The 21500-nt window shown below is 51.1% G+C and overlaps 2 protein-coding genes across 5 annotated transcripts in view; one reads left to right on the top strand and one right to left on the bottom strand.

The window, feature by feature from the left end:
• LOC149338760 (glutamate-gated chloride channel-like) overlaps positions 1-21500 on the top strand; it is a 495321-nt gene that overhangs the window by 159504 nt on the left and 314317 nt on the right. The window lies entirely within an intron of this gene.
• LOC149338762 (uncharacterized) overlaps positions 6372-21500 on the bottom strand; it is a 91992-nt gene continuing 76863 nt past the window's right edge. Inside the window, exons 3-4 of the mRNA XM_089549996.1 lie at positions 7285-7414; positions 6372-7192 (exon numbers count right to left, since the gene is read on the bottom strand). Of these exons, the coding sequence (XP_089406122.1) occupies positions 6372-7192; positions 7285-7414 (951 nt within the window). The remainder of the gene's footprint in view (positions 7193-7284; positions 7415-21500) is intronic.

Raw genomic sequence — 21500 nt, 5'->3', positions numbered from 1 at the left:
ACAATAGGTGTGGTTTTAGAAATGACTGGAAGTGATAAGGGAATACATTTACTTAGAGCAGGTAGTGACCGCTGATCCGTATCATGAAGAGTAATAACTAGAGGAATATGAATGGGGTGGAGTGCATATGGCAGGTTCTCTCAGATCATGAATGGCAGTTTTTCAATACCCCTCAAGAGAAAAGTATACAACAGCTGTATCCTACCGGTATTCACCTATGGGGCAGAAACGTGGAGGCTAACGAGGAGGGTTCAGCTTAAGTTAAGGACAACGCAACGAGCTATGGAAATAGAAATGATAGGCGTAACGTTAAGAGATCGGAAGCGGGCGGAGTGGGTGAGGGAACAAACGCGGGTTGAAGACATCCTAGTCGAAATCAGGAGAAAGAAGGGTGCTTGGGCAGGGCATGTAAGACGAAGGCAAGATAATCGCTGGTCCTTAAGGGTAACGGAGTGGATTCCAAGAGAAGGCAGGCGTAGCAGGAAGCAGCAAAATGTTCCATGGGCGAAGGTTTGCAGGAACACGGTGGACATAGCTGGCGAAGGACAGGGTTAATTGGAGAACATGGGAGAGGCCTTTGCCTTGCAGTGGGCGTAGTCAGGCTGATCATGATACTTGCAGAAGAGCTTGCTCATGTTAAAATTTTCATTTGGTAAATATGTGCTTGTTTTACATGCACACAGCTTTTGAAAGGACTAGCATAGTGATAATTGTATTGGGCTTCATAAAATTGTAGCTCTGAATGAAGGTTTGCAATGAAAGGTGTCTGCACTTGGTCACAATATAGGTACACACTAGTGGCGACATGACACACACGATCAGTACATTCTAGTTGTATTCTTTCTTTTTTTTCATGGGGTTATATGCAGGATAGTATGAAAAGGGCATTGGAATTGACTCTTACTTGCATTATTTTCATTCATATTTGCAGGCACCCGGTGAAATGCACTCATAGCCAAAGCTCCTTCACTCAGCCGAGCAAGCTACGGCATCATCCAGCATCTTAGTTTCTTTTGAGCGCTTACAGCTCACTGCGGTGGATTTGGTAGATGGGTTTACTTTGCTTTTGGCAGTGTTCTTGGCATTTAATGTCAAGTACACCCCAAAAACAAAGCGGGCTTGTCTGCTGCTTGAGACACTAATGGGGCTTGATCCTAGCGAGCGCCTCCCGAGCGTGTTTTGGGCAGCCACAGCAATCACAGCAATGACTTGAGAAATAAAAGTTATCAGTGTTGTACATTGTGTCATTATTTCTTGAACCATTGTTATTCCCAACGCAGACAGAGCACCATACTAATGTGCAAACTGTAGTGTAGCCATAAAGTAGTTGTATGAGCAAAAATTATTGTACTCAAAGATTATAATCCCTTTTGCTCATTACTCTTTTGTAGATGTAGCGCAGGTGGATCCTGCAAAACATATGACCAACTTGCTCTGAAGAATATGTGAAATAAGAAAATTAGTACGATACATTGAAAACACGTGAAACTCCTTTGGAAGGAGTAATATAAGATCTGGGCTGATACTCCTTGAAGGAGTATAGTCACTCTAACAAACGGAGTCCTGGAACTCTACCTGAAAGAGTAGTAGGATGCTGTTTCAATGTGGTAGCTTTACTCCCTCGGAGGAGTGCCTGTACTCTATTGCAGGAGTAGTACAGTACTCCTTGAGTAGGTGTTGGATCACTCTTTGTCCAGAGGGAGTAATTTTATTCTGGAAAAAGGAGTGGAATATGGGACAAGCGAATACTCCTTCAAAGTGTGTTCTGGGCACTCCTCTGCACTCCTTTAGTTCTAAGAGTGTAGGAGGCGTGCGGCGTGAAGGGCGACGGTGCGAATGGCAATGCGGGCCGTAGGTAGCATGTAAACGGCGGCCGCAGAGCAAAGTGCTTCTTCAACCGCGAGCATCGCGTAGAAGGAGGTTCTGGGAGGCTGAACGAGGACGTTGTGTTCAGGGCAGACTTGCAATTGCAAGGGCAGTTAACTGCAGTCGTTTTTTCGCAGGCCTGGATGCTTGCGTCAACATATTGTCACGACCAGAGGAGCCGTGAATGTAGGCGTCGGGAAGAACCCAAGACGGGGAGCCTTCTTTTAATTGTAGAGCCAGGTCCCAGGACACAGAACAAGAGCGAGCGCGCCACGAGCGCCCACCGCCGCTTCGTCATCGTTTTCGACTCAGCGCGCAGGCCGCACGGCGCGTTAGGCGCGTGGCAATATATACCGTTGGAGCCATGCGGCATGTGGGCGTCTTGTCTAATTCGTTCGCAAAACTGACGCCGCCGCGAGGCTCGTAAACTTTTTATTTGTTATTTAATGTGGCTAAAAATTTCGAGGTGGACCACATAAGTTTAAAGGATATGCTGTATAGACTGCTATATATATATATATATATATATATATATATATATATATATATATATATATATATATATATAGCAGTCTATACAGGATTCGTCCCCATGTTGTGGACGAAGAACTGCGCCACTTAAGCAGCAGTGCCTTTGACAACGGACCTGGTCTCGGCGTACCGTGTCAGGTAGTAGGTCGCGACGATTATCCAACGCTTTCCAGACGATATACATACATACATACATACATACATATATATATATATATATATATATATATATATATATATATATATATATATATATATATATATATATATATATATAGCGAAGTATACGCTTCCTTAAAGGAAACATATTTACTCGACTCGACGTTTCGATCGGAAGACCGATCTTCTTCAGGAGTGATTTTACTTTGTTAATGCATCCCCTTTTATAGGGGTGGGCACAGAACAGGTAAGTGGGAAACACAAAGCACATAGCAGAAAAATACACATAAAAGATTATTAGAGAGAGTGCAACCAACACGAAAAAAACGAGAGTGCGAGGAACAGGTACTCAGTAAGAAAATACAACGTTCAGATGCGGCCTCTGCTTTGTTAAGCACCACAGGCTTGCTTATTGACAGGCTTGCTTGATGCTGTATACTTTGCTTTCAGTCATTTAATGCCCTTGTAGCTGAGGTTTTGTGTTTAAATAAAAACTGGGTTTTTCGTTGCAAATCATTTTCAACAACGAAAAAGTAAATTCTAGTATTGTAACGTTCATCGCGAAGGAGAACCACCGCAGGAGAGACAAAAAACTGCGGCGGTCCCTAAGTGGTCCGAACGCGCGAGCGAGAGGCAACCACCTTCTGCCTGTACTAGCGCATTCGCTACTTGTGCGTCTACAATGGCATTCAACACTGCCCCCCCCCCCCCCCCCCCTCTTCTGCACCATCGGCACGATGCGGCTAGGAGAGAAAAACCAGCGAAAGGGTAGGACACAGCTGCAGTGAACCGCAGTTCAGTAAGGTAGCCTGTCGTGGTAAGGCTTCATGCGAACAATGTGCACCACTTAAGTACGATGGACCGGCGCGATCAGCAAGCCGTTGGGACGGGATCAATTGCATAAGTAACATCAATAACGGGGCGGACTACTTCGTAAGGGCCGAACTAGTGCAGCAACTTTTCAGAGTCCGCGGTGACGAACAGGTATCCAAACTCACACAAAGTCGCTGGGCGCGTAACCGTCGAAGCAGTGTCCGAGGTTTAACCTATCGGCATCAGTCTCCTTTTGATGGTTAATTCGAAGGCGTGCCAGTTGCCGCGCTTCCTCAGCACGCTGAACCAAGGTGTCGACGTCAGGGTCAGCGTCAGAGTCGCAGTAGGGGTCGACGGGCAACATAGCATCCAATGGATTTGTCACCTGCTGACCGAAGACAAGCTGAAAGGGAGGCAGTCGGGTTGTGTCCTGCAGGGCGGTGTTGTGCACAAACGTTACGTACGGCAGATTGGTGTCCAAAGTTCGACGCTCGATGTCAACGTACATTGAAAACATGTCCGCTAGTGGGCGGTTCAGTCGCTCTACCAACCCGTTTGTCTGCGGGTGATACTCCGTAGCAGGTCGATCGCTGGTGTGCGTCAGAGTCCTCACAGACTGGATTAAGCAGGCCGTGAGAACAGTCCCCCGGTCAGCAACATAATGGCGGGTGCTCCATAATGCAAGACATGTTGTGGACGAAGAACTGCGCCACTTAAGCAGCAGTGCCTTTGACAACGGACCTGGTCTCGGCGTACCGTGTCAGGTAGTAGGTCGCGACGATTATCCAACGCTTTCCAGACGAAGACTTCGGGAAAGAACCAAGGAGGTCCATGCCCGCTTCATGAAAACGGGTCTTGTGCGTCCTGATTGTCACTCGCAGTGCAGTTCGCCTGCAGGGAGTCGATCCCCAGAATCAAGTCTCTGGAACAGTCGGGGAGCACAACTTCACAAATGTATGTGAAACCACGAATTCCAACTGTAGCCGTGCACTCGCCCGCAGGGGAAGTTAGGTGGCCACCAGCGGTGCTCATTGGGGTCCCTGTCCACGGTGTCAGAATCTTTTTAAGGTATCCAGCAAAGGCGCACTCATAAAAAAAATACGGAGTGTCTAGCGTTCCGTCCAGACGGAACATTTGCTGCTGCTGCAGTTCCGTCCAGACGGAATATTTACTGCAGCTAGAGTTCCGTCCATACAATAGACAGTTTTAGTTTCACGTACGTAGAAGCTTCACGTAAGTAGAGCGCTTACGGGTCACCAGTGCGCATGCGCAGAACGTGAAGTGTCTGCGTGGGTCGCACGGACGTATGTGAGATTCGGATCTTTGCGTGGCGGTCTTCACGTTGCTTGCGTACGTGGCGTTGGCAAGATGGCGGCGCCCTGCCCGCCCGCTTCGCAACGATAACAGCTTCGTCGCTAATCCCTCGACGTGGTATCGTGCTGTAAACTGCGGTATTTGCCTTCAGTTGGTCCATTCTTGCTCTCGCATGAAGTTTTAGGTGAGAACTACCTTTTGGTTTCCGCATAGAAATCTGTTTCAGCAGCTCCTAAGCCTGACGGAGAAGCGTCTGTGGTCGTCATAGCAACGAGTGTGCCGACGGTCTCGCGAGACCACGCGAAGCTCAAAACCTCGCGGGACATCACGAGACCCTCGGCACAGTCAGCGGAAAAAGCAAAACGGTGCACGTTTTGACTCTATACGCACACGTCGTCAATATGAGTGGGACACCAGCGCGCCTTCGCTTCTCGAAAAGCAATTATTTAAATATGCCGCGGGACGTAAAGAAATGCAATCCCTTTGAAGACAACATGCAACATACAGTTCGGTGGAATGAAATCGCTCAACGTTTGTCAGAAGAAAGGGGGAAAGTATTTAGCGCCTGCACTGTGGCTTTGCCTGGCTCCGCTCCAAGCAGCTCGACTAGACAAAATTAGTGTTCTTTATCAGTACTAGATGGCGCGGCACAACATGCTAGCACATTTTTTAGGCTCTATGGCAGATCTACACAGTTTGCGTCCTGTACGTGTAGCTAAAACTGCACGAAGCGACACGAGCGCGCGCTACGTAGACTGCTCACACGTTTACGTGCGTGAAGGTTCTACGTACGTAAAACTAAAACTGTATATTGTCCGTACTGTCCATACTATACAAAATGGGTGATTTCTACCTACATAAAGCATTTATTTGCCTCTGGAATAACCAGTTGACAAAGCTGTACCCAGATGTTCTCTCTACGCATGTATACGGCACCAAAATATCTGTCCGCGTGCTGCGTTCAGTTACATCCTCGAAGGTATAACTTCCGTGCACGCATGCAGGATCGGGAAAATGGCAGTGTTAGAAGCAGAGTGCAGAAACTCTTCGCGAAGTGATTTGATGCCCTGTCGCTGTTTGTGCTGCAAGATGACGTAGCGCGAAAAAGACTAAGACGTACACAAACGGTCAACAAGCATTATGCAAACACACCAACAAACCCAAGCCAAAACTCGTTCTATTGCCATTTCTCACTGACTGCTTGGAAAATAAAATGATGCAGCAGAATATCCTGTCACACATTAGGCGGAACAGGATTGCCACTTTTTAAAGTAAACATGCAAAAGACTGCAAGCAAACTGGTTTCCCAATCCCTAACGCCAGCTTTAATTCCGTCTTGACATAACTCTTGTGGCAGATAATGCTGGGCGGAACTGTATGGTGTCAGATAAAGTTCCGTCTGGACGGAACCCCATCGCTACATGCAGTTCCGTCTGGACGGAACTTTAGCGCAAATTGTAGCTCCGTCTAGACGGAACTCTAGCACAAATTGTAGTTCCGTCTGGACGGAACTCTAGCCACAGCCAAAAAAATAATCAGCACCGGTATCGAGCAGCGTGGTAATCTCAGTGCAATCAATTGTCACTCGGAAATCCAATGCAGCGTATCGGACACTGTCGCTGCCTCTCTTTGTACAGGTATCATCGACTCGAGCGTTTCGCGATGGAGGATCTTGAGACTTTCCGACATCAGCGGCCTTGCCTCGAGAGGTCGCTGGTGTTAGTTTTCCCACGTGGGCTCGGCGGGCGACGGCCAGCAGAGCTGCTCTTGCATCCTGGGCTGGTGGAAGCGCGATAGCGGATAGGCGAAGGCGAATGGGATTCGCGCCTTCCAGAGTAGACAGGAGTCTGCTGCACCCAGAGATGCTCCGCAATCTCATGCGGCCGTTCGCCGTTCTGAGGACAAGGTGCGTCGGGATGAAAACCGTGAAGACCTACTTGGCGGTACGGACATGCTCGGTAGAGATGACCGGGCTCACTACAGAGGTAGCAGAGAAGCCTACGGTTCGGTGTACGCCACAAATCCGACTTCCGAGAGCATGGCCCAGCGGTAGCAGGTGTGGTTGCGTAATATGAGGCGGTTTTACTCACGGGAAACGTTGGGGTTATACGATAGACAGGTGCATTTGTCTGACATGTGCCGATGTTGCTCACGGCAGGCTTCGGCTTAATGGGACCGTAGCCAGCCGCGCGACGCACAACGGATGCGTACGTGGGTCTGTCATTGAACCGGGGCGGTGCTTCGGGGACAGGAGGTGCCTGCGGAACGTGTCGCACCTCGTCCCTGACGACTTCGGTCAGCGCTGCCAGCGGCGCAGCAACCTGGGGCAGACGGATCCGTTGAAGTTCCTCCCGGACAACTGAGCGAATTAGTTTGCGCAAGGTGTCTGCACTGCCGCCGAGGCACGACGAATAGCCCTCGGGCTCCATGCTGTTCATATCCCGATTGTATTGGCGTGCCCGTTGTTGGAGCGTCGTCTCCACGGTGGTCTCCTCAGTAAGAAATTCCGCTACAGTGTGAGGTGGGCTGGCACTATGCCCGCGTAAAGCTCCTGCTTAACCCCACGCATGAGGTGGCGAAACTTCTTCTCCTCTGTCATACTGGGGTCGGCGCGCTTGAAAAGATGGGACATGTCTTCAATATACATGCGCTCACTTTCGTCCCTGCGCTGATTTGAGAAGTCCAGCGCAGCTTCAGCCTTCTCCCGGTGGTCAGCATTGGGGAGTGTGGCCTGGAGATTCCGGCAAAACGTCTCCCAGGTGGGCAGGCTAGCCTCATGGTTGTCAAATCACGTCCGGGGAGACTTTTCCGGAGCAAAGTATGCATTATTGAGCTTGCACTCTTCGCTCCAGCCGTTGCAGCAGGCGACCCGCCCGAACGTCTCCAGCCAATCCTCAGCGTCTTCGAACACGTCACCGTGAAACGATGGCGGCGGTGTTCGTGGTGGGTGGTAGAGGATCGGCGCCAGGGGCCTGGTGGCAGTAGCCATGTCAGTTGGACTCGGCGGTCGAGGCTGCGTCGTCCTTGTTGGCGTGGGAAGGGGCCCACATTCAGGCGACTCTCCACGGAGACGGCGGCTGGGTCGCTGGTGAACCGGTGTGAGGTCCGTAGTGACGCTGTACGGAGTACGCAGGTCGGGTAGCGCACCCAGCACTGCTTCTACAAACTATCGTGCAACGCGAAGGAGAACCGCCGGAGCGGAGACGAAAAAATGCCGCGGTTCCTATGTGGTCTGAGCACGCGGGCGAGAGCGAACCAACTTCTGGCTCTACTAGCGCATGCGCTGCTTCTGCAGCGACATATATATATCAGTATTGAACAATTTAAGATCTACGAAGAAATTTTTTTGTTTGTATTAAATGAGGCGATTGGTTAGTTAACCTCAAACAAGAACAAAAGAGGTATTTGCCAAGGATACAATTTATTGCTGTTCGTCTGACGTTATTTATTTGAACGTCTCCTTCTTTCTTGGGTAATTGAAACTTTCGAGACCTTCCCAGAGTGTAGGAAACATCTATTTCGAGCGCAGGCGTTGAAAGTATTAAAAAAGACCTTTTTACTTCTAATATTATACATTGACTGGATAAAAGTTGTTCTTACAGCGTCTGGACCCGGTGCTCTGGCGTTAGAAATAATAAAGAACTTTTTAATCCTGATATGCATTGAGTGGATAAAAGGTGCTCTTAGAGTGTCTGGACCTGGTTCTCTGAATTTTTTTTTTAAGAATGGCACTACGGAGTCGACTTCTTGTGCTTTGAATAGTACATCATTTTCATCAGAGCTATGCTGTACCATATTACATTAAAATATTTTCTTCTTTGATTTGTGCTTGGGGATTACTTGGGGGTTGCTATTTCTTTTAATCTTGGTTACTGCCGATTTGTAGCTCACAGTAACAGGATTCATGTCTTTTATAGTTCCACAAAATTCTTTCTATGATTATGATTTAGTACTGTTAGTTTACTATTGTAGAGAGAAACCTTTTAATAAAAAAAAACAATTTCGCCAGCGTTTAAAAATCACTTGCGTGCTACTCTACGTGGGCAAGGGAATTTGGAAGATATAGACAGAAGGAGAGCGGTGCTAAAAGGGTAAAATAAAAGAACTAAAATGCCACCATTTAATAAGTACTAAGGTGCATCGACGAGTAAAGATGTAAAATATGAAATGATGAAGTGTATAGCCCGACAAATGTTCCGACAAAGGAATTGATGATGCATTCCTGGTTGCGTCGCGGTGGTGTCGATTATACACGTCCATTGTGGTGAGCAGGAAGAAGGTCTTCCCACAACCAGCTGCCCCTGTGAAGACTGGCAGGGCTGGGAGTGCGGTGTTGGCCGTCAATGTTGGACGTCAGACACGATCTGAGATTGCGCTCCTTTCATCATAATCATACTTTCTAGGTAGACATTGGTGGACATGCCGCCGGTACAGACCTGCACGGTGGGACATCTGATTGCGATGTTTGGACTCACTCGCGCTGCTCTTCCTGCTCTCTGCAAACACTCGTGCTTCGTCCAGGACGTCGCTGTCGTCATTCACTTCTATCAGCCTGTCGGTCATCATCCAGGTACGCTTCCCGGTGTCGCAGTTCTTATCGAGCGGCTTCCATTTCGTGAGGGCTGCCGAATCTGGACTTCAGGGCCAGAATGTCCGACATGTGGGCATCGTAGATTTCCACAAACTCGCTCTCATCGAGGTTATTCACTTATCTTCAGAAGAGAAAGGAAGGTAGCACGTGCTCGCATATAAGGGAGGAGGAGGTAGAAGAGGAAAGGCAGGGAGATTAAATGGAATAATAATCGGTTTGCTACTCTACACGGGGAGAAGGGGGTGAGGGGGTAAAAGAATGGAGAAAGAGAAGTAACAGAAAATTGAAGTCACTATAAAAAGTCAGTGTTCGTTGAAGTCACAACCTATCGTGCAGGCAAGAAGTCCGCAAGAAGCGGAGAAGTGCCTTGGAGGCCTTCTCCGCCGACGATCGCCGCGGCCAGTGGCCGAGAATCTTCATTTCCGTCAGTGGGCGTGGATCTAGGCGTTCCAGCGCACGGCTGAGGGATTGCCTTTCGGCGCTGTAGGCTGGGCAGTCACAAAGAATGTGGGTTATAGTTTCATCATACCCACAGATGGCACATGCAGGGCTATCAGCCATACCAGTTAAAGAGTAATGGTTAGTGAAAGCTACACCAAGCCAGAGGCGACACAGCAAAGTTCCTTCACGTCGTGGAAGGCCTGATGGAAGCCGCAGCTTCAGATCTGGGTCCAAGGAATTTAGATGTGAATTGCAGAAATGGCCGGAATTCCACGCGGAAAGCGTGATGTCCCGTGCAAGTGCGCGCAGCCTGCCCGCTGCGTCTGATCTTGAAAGGGGGATCGACACAAAATCGCCATCGTGGTGAGCAATTCGTGCGACCTCATCCGCGCGGTGATTGCCTGCTATGCCGCTGTGCCCTGGTAGCCATTGTTAGATAATGTCATGTCCTTTGTTGATGGTAAAGTGATGTAGTTGTCGAATTTCTGCGACGGGTTGTTCATGGGCTCCACGGCGAATAGTAGCTTGTAAGCCTTGGAGGGCAGTTTTGGAATCGGTGAAAATAGAGCACCGCTGAGGGGGCTACTGACTGATGTGTTCAATGGCGGCACGAAGAGCGGTGGGTTCTGCACCCGTCGAAGAAGTGTGGTGAGCTGTCCTAACTCTAATTTCTGTACTTGCGGGGATGACCACGGAGCCAGAAGAACTGTTAGGGTTCACTGAGCGGTCGGTGTAAACGTGCATCCGGTTTGCATGGTGGTCATGGAAATATTCAAGAGTGACTTGTTTTAGTTCTATCGGCGATAAGTCGATCTTCTTCCTGATTCCAGGTATTGAAAGAAGCACACGGAGATTTTGCAGGCTCCAAAGTGGCGAGGGCGGTCTAGAGGCGGGTGTAAACTGGGATGGCAGAATGGCGCGATGTGCGTCAATGATGTCTGTAAACGATGTGCGCGGCCTGGTAATGGGAAGACTGGCGAGGTGGTGAGAGGGAACCCGGCAGATGTGTCGGAAATGTGCCCTCAGTGCGTCAACTGTTGGTGGTGGTGGCGAAAACTTTTTAATAAGCAAAAGGAGCGTTTGCAGACCAAAAATGGCCCTTTAAATAGGTGGAGTCCTTAGTCCGGGACCCCGCTGGACAAAGCCACTACTCGCGCCCGTTGGACTAGAGCCCTTTGAGACTCCAGCCCCGAGCAGTTGAGCAGAGCTGCCTCCCATGCCTCTCGGGAAGGGGAAGGATTGGGGGAAGGGAAGGATTATTTTGACAGGCCCAAACCATGTGGAAGGTATCGGATACTTCCCCACAGTGAGGGAAGCGCCCATCAATTTTGGGGTCGAAATGTTTCACTATTGCAGGACACAACAGAGTGTTGGTCTGCAAGCGCCTCAGAGTTCGCTCATCAGCTTTACTTAGGCCCTTACCCGGGACCGGGAAAAGCCAATGGCGTTCACAATAGTAGTCCAGAATTTCTCTGAACCGCAGAAGCGGTTGCACAATCTCCGAGCCGGAAGAGCTTGGATGAGGTGCCCGGTAGGTAAGCGCTCGGGCTGTTAAATAGGTAGGGGTTTGATGCTCCTGGGCGATGAGTACAGAGGCGGCCGTAGAGGCACATTTCAGCAATCCTAGGCAAGCCCGGAAAGCTTGAGCTTGAACGCTTTGTAGACTTCGTATGTTTGTTTTCCGAATGTTTCCAAGTGCAGGGAGGCTGTAGCGAAGAAATCCTATGAATAAGACGTAATAGAGCTGCATCATCGACCGCACCGACGCTCCCCACGACTTCCCCCCCAAGAAAGGCGAGAACGTGAGAAATCGCTTTCAGTCTCTTTTTCATGTATATGAAATATGGGGGGTCCATGATAGATTTCGGTCGATGATTAGTCCCAGAAACGGATGGCTCTTTACGTGTAGGGTATTGCTGTGCTGTTTATGCATACGGTATAAGGAGACATGTTCTTAGGTGTAAAGGCAACAAGCGAGCACTTTTCGATTGAAATCTGTAGGCCTTGCTGGTGAAGGTAGGCCGCAAGAATATTGACGCCTTTTGAAGCCTCGCTCGAACTTGTGGGCGCGTAACTCTAGATGCTCAGATACAGATGTCATCCGCATAGATTGAGAGTTGCGCCGACTGTGGTAGTATATCAACGAGCCCGACAAGTGTAAGGTTGAACAGATTTGGGCTGAACACTCCACCCTGCGGGACTCCACGGGAAGTGAAATGAGATGTTGGGCCATCTTCTATTTGCACAAAGAGAGATCTGTCGGATAAATAACTGCGTATCCAGCAGAATACGCGACCGCCAAGCTCGGCAGCTTCCAGAGCGTGCAATATAGCCTGGTGAGTTACATTGTCGTATGCGCCCTTTACATCCAGGAGCAATGCCGCGGTCAAGCGCTTCAAATGTTTTTGGCGCAGGACGGATGACACCAGGTCGACCACGTTGTCAGTTGAGGAGCGTCCACGTCGAAACCCGGACATTATATCCGGATATATGCAGTAGGGCTCCAGGTACCACTCAATTCGTGTAAGTACCATCCTTTCCAGTACTTTGCCAACGTAACTAGCCAGCGGAATTGGACGGTAGGATGTCAGGTCAAGAGGCGGTTTCCCTGGTTCCAGGAGTGGAACTAGACGACTGGACTTCCACTCGTCTGGAACTGTGACCTCATTACATGATTTGTTGTAATACTCCAGAAGAACACGCCTAGCTTCTTGTCCAAGGTTTCGAAGTGCAGTGTATGGCACACCGTCGGGTCCCGGCGATGATGATCGTCTGCAACAAGCCAGCGCGGCGTGAAGTTCCTCTACGGAGAAGGAAGGTCCATCTGAGAATCCCGAGAAGCGAAAACATCGCTGCAATGCAGCGTTGCAGCTGGGGCAGATGGTCCTGCTACCCTAGCGCAGAAATCCTCAGCTACCTCGACCTCGCCACGTCGTTGGAACAGTGCAAGAGACTTGAAAGGGTGCGGCTAGTGTGGGGATGTTCGAAGGCCACGAACTACATTCCAGGTGCGTGACAAAGGTTTCCGTGGATCAAGCATGTCACAGAATGACCTACAACGTTGTGCCTGGAGGGCTTGAATTCTATGCTGAATTTTCTTTTGCATGCGCCTCGCATCTCTGAGGTCGAGGCTCGACTTGGTGCGTCGGTACCTACGCTCTGCCCTCCTTCGCAGTGATCGCAGGCGCTGCAGTTCCATATCGAATTCCGTGTACTTTTTATATGAGGCGATTAACCATGTCGCGTTCTCCATGGCCTCCTTAATTTTCCTTTCAAAACTTGCAGATGAACCTTCTCTGCAAGCATCTTCCATAAGTGCTTCAAACACTGACTAGTCGATGCGTCGCATGCGTGTGGCAGAGGTGCATGTGGAAAGGCCAGTAATGGTCAGATATGTAGGGATTTGGTCACTGCCGCGGGTTTCAATATCCGAAAACCACCGGACGTTGCTTATAAGGCAAGGAGAAACGAAAGCCAAGTCAAGGCAGCTGCTGTAAGTTGTCCCTCGAATATAAGTTGGGGAGCCGTCATTTAAACACTGAAGGTCATGGTCAGAGGCGAAGGACACAAGTTTCCGTCCCCTAATGTTCATTCTAACGCCTCCCCACATAGTGGGGTGAGCGTTAATGTCGCCCATGACGATCCAAGGACCGGGTGTAACCGCCATCAGGTCACTCAATCATGCGGTGTCAAATCGACTTGATGGCGAGATATACGTACCCACAAGTGTAAACGTGAGATTACGCCTCTTCACTGTTAGGCAAACGAACTGATTATTATTATTAGGGGGAACTGGATGAAGCACATACGTAAGTTCACGCCGAATGTAGACGATGACTTTACTCTTCCCTCGGTGTGTGGGAGATGCAAATGCCTCGTAACCTGACAGTCGCAATATCTTGGGCACATTAGGCTAACAAATGACAAGGGTGGGGAAATTGTTTACGTATACATATTGGCGAATATCTGAAATTCGGGACTGAAGTCCGCGGGCGTTCGATTGAAAAATAGAGGCTTGCCTCAGCTGCTTCTCAAATGCTTGGGGAGGGATTGTTCCTGCTACTGTAGCGCCGCTAGGACTGGAGTTAGCGCGTCCAGTACTTGCAGCGCATTCTGTGTTGCTGGCGTGCGCAGGCATACCAGCACAGCGCGGATGGCACTCAGGATGGACTTCAGCATTGCTATAACCTTTAGTGCTTGGCAATGGCCGAGATCTTGGCCTTTCTTCGGATCAACAGTGGGCGTCGAACTTGGAGATGACATTGACTTTCCTCTGACCCAGTGGATGCGGGAGGTTTCGGGAGAGACGGCCAGGTAACGACCGATGCAGCAAGTCCGGCCTCGTCAACTGTCGGGCTCGCTTGATTTAGTACGGCAGGCGCAGGAGGAGGACAAGATGCAGCAGTGCTAGAGGCCTCCCTGTCAAAAGTAGCGGCTTTCTTTGAAGACCTTCGACGACGTGAACGGCGTCGTCGGACCTTAGCAGCGGCCTCTCTGTGTGTAGAATGGTCGCGAACTATTTGCTTCAGCACTGCTCGTTCATTCTTTAGGCGTGGGCAGTCTTTCGAGAAGGAATCGTGAGGGCCACGGCAGTTGGCACACTTCAGGGTAGTCGCGCGGCAAACGTCGCCGCAATGTGAATCAGAGCATCTAGGGCACACGGTGCTGTTCTTGCAGACGCCACTCACATCTCCGATCTTCATGCACTTTCTGCATTGCAGTGCCTTGGACACGAAAGGTCGAACCGGGTGGCGAAAATGCCCAACTTTCACATAGGACGGTATGCAGTCGCCCTTGAATGTGAGCTTGATGCAGTCAGATCTTCCAAGGCGCTGAACTGCCATTATTGAAATGCTTTTAGACGCTAGCTTGATTAAAATAGGCAAATAAGCGTCAGCGATGGAAAAGTCGACGTTGTAAATGACGCCTGCTGTAGTGTTGCTGTCTTGGAGGACATGGAAGCGTACGCTGATGTCGCCGAGTTTGTTAACGGCGGTCAAACTCTGCAGTGCGCTCCGCTCCGTGACATCAATGGCGATAATGTTTTTGTAGGGGCTGACTCTCACGTCTTTAATCCCCCCAGGGACGAGGCCCTCAAGGAACATAGACGTGGCTTGCCTGTTCAGGTGGTTGAGATTTCCAGTTGGCGTTTCAGGCACAAACAAGATGGTATGCGTCGGGGGACCTCGCATCTTGACTGTAGAAAGAGAGAGAGAGAGAGAGAGAGAGAAAAAACTTTATTTACACAGGAATTCAGGGCACGCCCAAGGGTCCCCGCACGACCCCACTGCACTCAAGTGTTTATGTTCCTGAGGTCCATAACACTGGCAGCGCGGCCGGTGGCGATGGTCTACACTGCCGGGTCCTCCAATCGCAGCAGGTCTCCCAGTCCTCCCAGGTCTTGAGGTTATCTAGGTCCCGCGGGGGAGGGTCCGCCGGGCAGAGGGAAAGGATGTGGAGGGAAGAAGCGAAGGGTTCTGGGCATAGGGCACATGCGGGAGTGGGAAAGGATGGATGATAGTGGGCTAGGTTAAGGGGTGTGGGCAGAGTGTGTCTGTAGTCTGCGCCAGAGTGTTGCGTGTTTGTTATCTAGGGAGTGGTGGAGCGGGGGGTAGAGCTGGCGTGAGGCTCTGTATGCCTGGGTCAGCTCACTGAATGTGTGCATGCCCTCCTTCGTGAATCCCCGATCCGAGGCCACCTGAGCCCGGTTTAAAGAACCTCGGGCTAAAAGGTTGGCAGCCTCGTTTCCGGGATTCCCGGAGTGCGCAGGCACCCATATCAGCTCCACATGGCGGGGCGGGGGTGCATCGGGCGAGTCCAGTATGCCAAAAGCAGGGACATGAACTCGGCTTCGAGCAAAATTTAAAATTGCAGTTTTAGAGTCACTTAATATATGCCGAGCTTTCGTGCGAGTGATAGCTAGTGCAATGGCGGCTTCCTCTGCAGCCTGTGGGGACGTGTCTGGAGGGAGAGGTAGTGTGGCCGTAGGTAGTGTGGCGGATACTTCCGTCTCCGTGATGTCGGTGTCGAGTGTGGGATTTGGTTGTCCTGTGTAGTGCGGTAGAGGTATGGGGCCGCCTGGAGATGTGTACATGGTTTGAAGTGTGTCTAGAAGGGTGTCGGGATCGTCAATGTGTTCATGTGTGAGGCGTGTCACGTGGTGCTGTGTTGCTGATTTGGTGCGTGTGGGGTCAATGAGGTGTCGGAGGAGTTGCCATGCGCGTTGGCAGGACAGGTTTCCGGCGATGCCGTCACATATCTGTCCCCAGTTGGATCGGCAGAGCTCCTCAGAGTGCTCTTGGATTTGTGTCTGCAGCGCGGCCAGCCGCTTTTGAAGCGTTCTGTTGAGTTTGATGCCTTTCCAGCGTACCAGGATGCTGTGATAAGCCTCCCAGAGGTGGGCTAGGCGTGTGTCAAGGGTTGGTGTTTCGGGTGTAGTTTCAATGTGTCGCGTGTATGTGTCGCGTGTTGTGGTGAACGTCATGCTTGAGTGACTGCACCCATGCGTCGATGTCTGCGATGGGATTGTCTGCGAGGGCGGTGCGTGCAGTGCGAAATGCATCCCAGTTAATGAGTTTGTGTATGGTATTTGCGGGACGGGGTGGCTTGTACGGGACAGTGATTTGTATAATGTAATGATCACTGCCCAGTGTATGTTGTGTTCTTTGAAACGTGTGGTGCACAGTGAGTTGGAGGTTCTGCAGGAGCAGCCAGAGCCTGCGACCTCGATGTGTTGTGGTTGGGTATCCCCAGTCAGTATGCTGACTGTTGATGTCCCCACCGATGAGTAGGGGATGTTTCCCTGCTAGATGGTGTAGCTTTCGTAGAAATGATTCTAGCGAGGCCATCGGCTGGGACGGGGGGTGGTATATGTTTGCTATAAATATAGAAGGAAGTGAATGTGTGTGATGTATAAGTTCTGTGACAACGCAGGGCGTCTCAGACGTGATGTGATGAGTTTTGTAGGTGAGGCTGCGGTGGATGAGTGTAGACGCCCTGGGTGTGTTAGTGGTATCTCAGTGTGTAGATGTGTAGCAGGGGAGGGTTGCCTGGTGTGCAGTCTCCTGTAGGAGTAGTATGTGGGGCTTGGGTGTGATGATGGGAAGGAGAAGTTGCAGACGCGCGCGCTTGGCCCGGAAGCCGCGGCAGTTCTAAATTAAAATGGGATTATAATTAGGGTTCCCCCCCGCCATATTGGGTAGTAAGACGGGTGTCAATTGGTATGTGTTGTTCAGGAAAGGTGGTTTGCGCTTGCGTAGGTAGGATGGGGGTAGTGGAGGGGGTTTGAAGTTAGTGAAGCGATGGGTAAGATTATGTTCCAAGAGCTCCATCATCTTGGTAAACATAGCGTCCATGCGCTGCTCAAGTTTTTCGGTGAGGGTGGCGGCAAGGTGATTGAATCTGGCCTCGAGGCGGGCATCTAGCTCTTTTAGTTTGTGGTCAAATTTGGCCTCGAGCGCTGCTAATTTAGCGTCTATTTCTGGGGGCACGGGCGGGGGTGTGACGGCTGTGGTGCGTTGTTTCTTTGCAGGAGGGGTGCTCGAAGTGTCTGTGGATGATGAAGTCGAGTTAATGACAGCGGGTGCGGGTTGAGGGGGTATAGAGGGGGCGGGGCTGCTTAGGAGGCAGCAAAGGCGGCTTACCTCGTCACGCAAGGCCTTTAGTTCCTGGTCTCTTGGATCTGCCTGGGAGGACTGGGGTGGTGGGGGATGACGGGTAGCCTTGCCAGAAACGCGGTCTGCCCAGGTGAGACCCGAGGAGTTGTTGCTGCCATTCCGTCTGGTTCTAGACGATGACCGGGAAGGCGTCGAGCTGCGTCCGTTGCCTGCGATGTGTAGATCGCAGCGGGAAAGCCGCGATGAAGACGGGGGAGAAACAGCGTTCCTCGGGGACGCTAGTTTACGGCCCCGTGCCTTGCAGTTGCCAGTTCCGGTCAAATGAGGGCCTCCGCAGAGAATGCAGCTGGGGGTGCATGAGGGCACATCTTCTTTGGGATGGGACTGCCTGCAGCGGGGGCACTTAAGAGATCTTGGTTGGACGCACACATCCGCCCGGTGACCTGGGACGCGGCAGTTCGTGCACGCGTCAATATGCCCTCGTTAAGGTGTGCACCTGTGGAGGGCTCCTCCATAAAGAACGGCGCTTGGGACTGGTCCAGCACGGAACGTGATTAAAATGGAACGCGTCGCGCCCATTCGGCGGGCGTCCACGATGAGGGCGTCTGGGCTGCCGGTGATGAGGTCTTGCAGGAGCTCGGTCGGGGTCTCGTTCCAATACGCATTGGAGATGACTCCGCGTACTGCTCCGTCCGGCGGGGCTATGTAAGGTGCGATGGTGAACTCCTTGCCTTGGTGTTTTATGGCGGTCACCCGAACCAGAGCGAGCGCGTCATCTTTAAGGGGCGTGCTTATGGTGCATGTGTTGTTGAGTGGATGTACCCTGAGTTGGGTACGCGTTGGTTCATGGAGCTGGGACGCCGCTTGGAGGTTGGCCTCCCGTAGTAGTCGGGGTGGAAGCAGGTCCAGCTGCAGGCCGCCTCGAGACCTAAAAACGATCTTGTAGTCCGCGGCAGGAAGCGGCGGCTGCTGCCGCGAACGCTGCACAGCTGAGCGAGTTGCTTTCAGGTGCGCCGACTTGTCAAGGCATGCAGGCTTGTGGGCACCGGTAGCAGAGGCTGCGACCTCCTGGCTTCAGGTTGCTGAATGAACGTTCTTGGAGCGGGCAGCCACACCAAGGATGTGAGTCCAGTCCCTTGGTTCATAGTCTCGGGGGTTAACTTCTCCCTGAACCTGCACCTCCATGCTGGCGTTGGTGGCGGAAGCGTCCGTCAGAGTAGGCCTAGCTCCCAGCAGAGTGAGGCCTAGCTCAGGCGAAGCGGTCACAGAGGGAAGAAATGGGGGCCGTGGGTGCCCGAAAAATGGCGTAGTCGGGCCAAAAATTGATGGAGTGCGGTGCTCACCTTCACAGATCAGTTGGTGGCGAAATCTGGGCCGATGATGCTGGCGATGGGTGAATTCCGTCGTTTTTGCGTGGAGCCGATGTGGGGTGCGTCCATACTCCACGGCCCCCTAGCGGGAAGTCATGACTGTAGACGTGCTTGATGAGGACGACTCCTCCCGTCGGCGCAGTCTTCGCTTGACCTTCTTGCTGAGGACTGGTACGAACCCATCGTCCGTCGAAGAGTCTTCACTGGCCGCCGATTACACCTCGGTGGCCTGGCTACTTGCGTCACTAAGATGGTAGAGACGCTTACTCCGGGCGTCCGCTGCCGACCCGCCGGGTTCCAAGGGAGGCCCATGAGCCTCCACTTCCATCGCCGTATGTGACAGGGAGCGGCGCCTCCCTGGTTATAGCACAAATTGCAAAAAAAAAAAAAACTGCAGAGGCGTGAAGGCAACGTTCTAGTAAGAACAACTTTTTCGTCTTCCAGCTCGCATATAAAATGGAGCACATTGGACACGGGGTAGCAGTGGTAGCAGATGATTGCGGACTACTCCCTTGGAGCGGCCGTTGTCATTGAATGAAGTCAGATGTTCGGCCTACGTTAGGTACTTCTGATCCTCTAGCTGATCTTAATACTTTGTAATAGCGGTCTTACACAGACGTCAGTCCTATTGTGATCTAACCCGCCTCGACCCATCAGTGCGATACTCTTGCGGATGAGAAGTAGCTGTTCTAGCCAAGACGTGTTCGCGTTTACAATGACTCGAATTGGGCGCGACATTCCGGGGCCGAGTACCATGCTGCTGCTTGCGCTGATACCTGAACGCTTTTCAGCATCTTCACATTGAGTTGTCGGAGTGTCTGGGTGTACGTAATGCTCGACTCGGGAGACTCGCTGACGAGTGTTCGCAGCTCTTCGTGGAGGTTTAACAGTCCGCGGGTGGCTTTGTTGACATATTCAACCACGCATACCACACACGCGTACACGTCAAGTATTATCTGTAGGTCCATGTTCGAATTGAGCACTGATGCTATTCACGGGTTGAAGGAATTGTAGTTCACTTGAGGGCAGTCACGTTTCACGTTTAAGCATCAGTGGAGCGAGAAATGTCGTCGCGCGTGATCTTTATATACTATTCGTCATTTGCAATTTTGTGATGGCGCCGCCTGTCTTCGATCGACTCGTAGACCGTGGTGTCGAGAGATTCGTGGCCCTTCCGGTACCGATTTGCCTGTTTGTCTGCGTGTTTTTCTCTTCTTCGGTGTGGGTGGATGGCGGCGGAGTGATGGTACGTTCCATCGGTGAGAACGGAGCATTGAACCGGCACTTGGTGCGCTTTTTCTTAAAGCATTTGTGTGTGTCCTCGCGCATCTGATACTTTGGCAGTATGATTCTTTCCACTGTCGAGCGATATCAGGTGCTCCGCCATGGGAACCGTATCCGGCATGTCGGGACCGAGCTCTGCGTTCGGCGCATTATTAAGGCGTAAGCCTTTAATGCCTCATCCTTCTCGATGTAAGGTTGTCACCAGAAATGTCACGGTTTTGACGGGTGTCCACCGAGATATACGAGACAGTTACTCCGCAATTTTCTTTTCCTCAAATACAATTTTCATTTTCATCACTATGGCCCCTGTTTCTCTTTCTTCTTTCACTCCCACTTCCTCCCTTCCTGTACAGTGCGGTTCAGGTGTCCAACGAGATGACAGAGAATTACTGCTCCATTTCTTTTCGTCAAAAAGCGTTACGTTGAAATGTGCTTCCAGCCGTCAAGGCAACGCGCGAACGGGTGGGGCCACTCCGTGGACTCCGTGGACTCCGTGGCAGCGCACAACACGCTGTCGCGTCCCACTCCTGAAGCCGAAGATTAAGCGTCGTCAATTAGCAGTTAATTAATATTTAGTCATTAATCAGTAATTAGCCATTAATTAGTAACTTGTCATAACTTCCAGTGGTGACCACCAATGCCACAGAGGCAGTCAAAGTGATGCGGAAGACTCTTTCGCCTCTACGCACCTTAGACATCAAAGTCCCCCCTGAAATTTTTCAGCGCCACAGTAGCAGATGTGCGTGAGTGCTAAACCGATGTTGGAATTCAATGCTCTTAAAGCATTCCTTCACCACATAGGGGCCAAATGGAGACGTGACCTCATGCATCAAAATTTGATGAAGTACACTCCGCATACGACGGAGGCGTCGCTAGCAACAACAGACTTCTTGTAGAGACGTAGCTGTTTGAACGGCACTTGTTGAACCTATGGATCAATGTGTAACCGTTGGAGAAGCTTTATGAGCTCGTCCCATTGCACTTAGCAGACAGAGTGAGAAACGCAGTCGGTTTACCGAGCTGGCGAATCATGGCGGATACGTCCTGCTTTCGGCGGTGCCAGTACTGGACCGTATTCGGGACACCGCTCATAAATGCCATGCCATTCTCGATGAACTCCCGATTCTGCAACTGCGCCTTTGTCAGCACGCTCATGTCCGAGGTATTTTGGAAAACGTTCGCGGTTGATGCCACCCGCGTGGCATCTGAGGAAACGACAGCTCCTGGGCGTGTTCGCCATACGCAATGCTCAATGGAGGTCTACTTTCACTGGGTGCTGTGAAGAGGACGGTACTATCGTCGACCACGGCCGTCTGTTGTCCAAGTGACGTGGCCAGAGATGTTTCCACTGGGTTGTGCTCATCTTGGGGTCCTGCACACGTTCAGCGTTCGCTTCGTTCGCCTTCACGAAATTCTCACAAAGCTTCTCCACTTTCTTCTGGCTCATCTTAATTCCGTACAAGAGGTACAGTCTTTACCATTCACTAGGATGGGATAAGGGTGCGGGCTAGTTGG

Source organism: Amblyomma mixtum, chromosome 6 (assembly GCF_055824585.1).
Source record: "Amblyomma mixtum isolate Tamu chromosome 6, ASM5582458v1, whole genome shotgun sequence".
Lineage (NCBI taxonomy): Eukaryota > Metazoa > Arthropoda > Arachnida > Ixodida > Ixodidae > Amblyomma > Amblyomma mixtum.
This window is presented reverse-complemented; position numbering and strand designations above follow the sequence as displayed.